Consider the following 2,284-nt stretch of genomic DNA (forward strand, 5'->3'; position numbering starts at 1 on the left):
TCACCATCTCCAGCTCCTTCTCCCGCTGCAGCAGCTGCTTCTCCAGCTCCGCCACCCGCATCATGTTCTCGTTCTCCAGGTCCAGCAGCTTCTCCGTCAGCTGCGGGGAGACGCGGCCGTGACGCYGGCACGGGGCATCCCGGTGCCCCCCCCCCACCTGCCCACGGGGTCCCCGACCACGTGCCGCTGCCCAGCGCCATCTCCAACCGCGAAGGGGAAACCCAAAACGCCCAAGCGGGGACGTCCCGGGACTCAGCGAGGACCTTCCCCGCTCACGTACGTGGGACAGATGCTCTTCCAGCTCCTCCACCTTCTCCAGGGCCACGTTCTTGGTCTCGGCGTCCTCCAGCAGCCCGCCCACGTCGAAGACGTTGTCCAGGTAGGCCTGGATCTGCACCTGCAGCTTCTCGCTCTCCGTGTGCCTCGACTTCTGCGGGGCGGCGGCGTCAGGGCCGGCCGCGGCGGCRTCCCCCCCCCTCCGGCCCCGTGCGTCCCCCCCACCTCCAGCCCCCGATCCTGGTACCTGCAGGAACTCCTCCAGCCCCAGCTTGGTGAACTCGTACTGCAGGTGCACGCGGAAGTTCATGTCCTCCACGGAGTGCACCACGATGTTGATGAACTGCATGCAGGCGACCTGCGGGCACGGGGCGCCACGCGTCACCGGGATCCCCACCACCACCCCACCCCCGAGCCGGATCCTGCTTTTYCCCCCCCCTCCCCGCTCCAGCCCCATCGCAGCACCAGCACGGGAAGGGGAACGGGAACGGGAACGGCGCCTCACCATGAAGTCGATGCTGCTGTCCTCGTTGCGGAAGTACTCCATGAGCCGCTCGAAGCGGTGCTTCTCCTTGCAGACCTGGGAGCGGGACGGACGCGGGGTTAGTCTGGCCCGACCCCAGTCGTTCCCCCCCTGCACCCCCCATTCCCTGGGCCCCAGCGCCCCCATCCCAGACTGGTCCTGATGCCCCTAGTCTCCCCCATCCCAGCCTGATCCCAGTGCTCCCATCCCCTAGGCCCTGGTCTCCTCATCCCAGCCTGGTCCTGGCCCTCCCGTTCTCCCATTCCCTGGGCCCCAGTGCCCCTCAACCCAGCCTGGTCCCAGTGCTCCCAGTGCCCCCCAACCCAGCCTGCTCCCAGCGCTCCCAGTTCCCCCATCCCAGCCTGCTCCCAGTGCTCCCAGTCCCCTCCATCCCAGCCTGCTCCCAGTGCTCCCAGTGCCCCCAACCCAGCCTGCTCCCAGTGCTCCCAGTGCTGGTGTCCGTCTGTCCCCAGTGCTCCCAGTCCGCTCCCAGGGCGCCTTGTGGGGGCGTCTGTCCCCGTCACACCCCGTCCGTCTGTCCCCGTCGGTGTCTGTTGGTCCCATCGCACCTCCTCTGTCTGTCCCTGTCGCCTCCGTCTGTCCGTCCATTCCCGTCACACCCTGTCCAGCCGTCTGTCCCCATCCGTCCCTGTCGCACCCCGTCTGTCTGTCTGTCCCTATCGCTCTCCATCCATCCCTGTCACCCCCGTCCATCCATCCATCTCCATCGGTCCCTGTCCGGCCTCATGACACCCCGTCCGTCCGTCTGTCCCCATCGGTCCCTGTCCATCCCCGTCACACCTTGTCTGTCTGTCCCCATCACACCCCATCCATCTGTCTGTCCCCATCGGTCCTTGTCCATCCCCACCACACCCTGTCCATCCATCCATCCCCATCACACCCCATCTGTCCGTCTGTCTGTCCCCATCACACCCTGTCCATCCATCTGTCCCCATAGGTCTCTGTCTGTCCCTGTCACACCCTGTCAATCCATCTGTCTGTCCCCATTGGTCCTTGTCTGTCCCCATCACGCCTTGTCCATCTGTCTGTCCCCATTGGTCCTTGTCTGTCCCCATCACGCCTTGTCCATCTGTCTGTCCCTGCCACACCTCATCCATCCATCTGTCCTCATTGGTCCCTGTCCGTCCCTGTCACACCTCATCCACCTCCTCTCGCCCTGTGCATCTGTCTGTCCCCATCGGTCCCTGTCTGTCCCTGTCACACCGTGTCCGTCCATCTGTCCCCATCACACCCCATCCGTCCCCATCACACCCCATCTGTCTGTCTGTCCCCATGGGTCCTTGTCCGTCCCCATCACACCTTGTCCATCCGTCCATCCCTGTCACACCCCATCCATCCATTTTTCCCCGCGGGTCCCTGTCTGTCCCCATCACTCCCTGTCTGTCCGTCCGTCCATCTGTCCCACTGCCTGGCCTCTGTGGACCAGGCCCCACCGGCTGCCCCGGGGCCCCTGGGGACAGCGGG

General features: G+C 65.8%; 1 protein-coding gene across 1 annotated transcript in view; it reads right to left on the minus strand.

Annotated features, from left to right (window-relative positions):
• Positions 1-2,284, minus strand: part of LOC112975225 (formin-like protein 3) — a 16,712-nt gene that overhangs the window by 5,816 nt on the left and 8,612 nt on the right. The window contains exons 6-10 of the mRNA XM_026084990.1: positions 2,261-2,284; positions 782-926; positions 524-634; positions 281-430; positions 5-100 (exon numbers count right to left, since the gene is read on the minus strand). The exon at positions 2,261-2,284 is cut by the window's right edge and continues 86 nt beyond it. Of these exons, the coding sequence (XP_025940775.1) occupies positions 5-100; positions 281-430; positions 524-634; positions 782-926; positions 2,261-2,284 (526 nt within the window). The remainder of the gene's footprint in view (positions 1-4; positions 101-280; positions 431-523; positions 635-781; positions 927-2,260) is intronic.

Source organism: Apteryx rowi, unplaced genomic scaffold, assembly GCF_003343035.1.
Source record: "Apteryx rowi isolate R43461 unplaced genomic scaffold, aptRow1 scaffold_657, whole genome shotgun sequence".
Classification (NCBI taxonomy): Eukaryota; Metazoa; Chordata; class Aves; order Apterygiformes; family Apterygidae; genus Apteryx; species Apteryx rowi.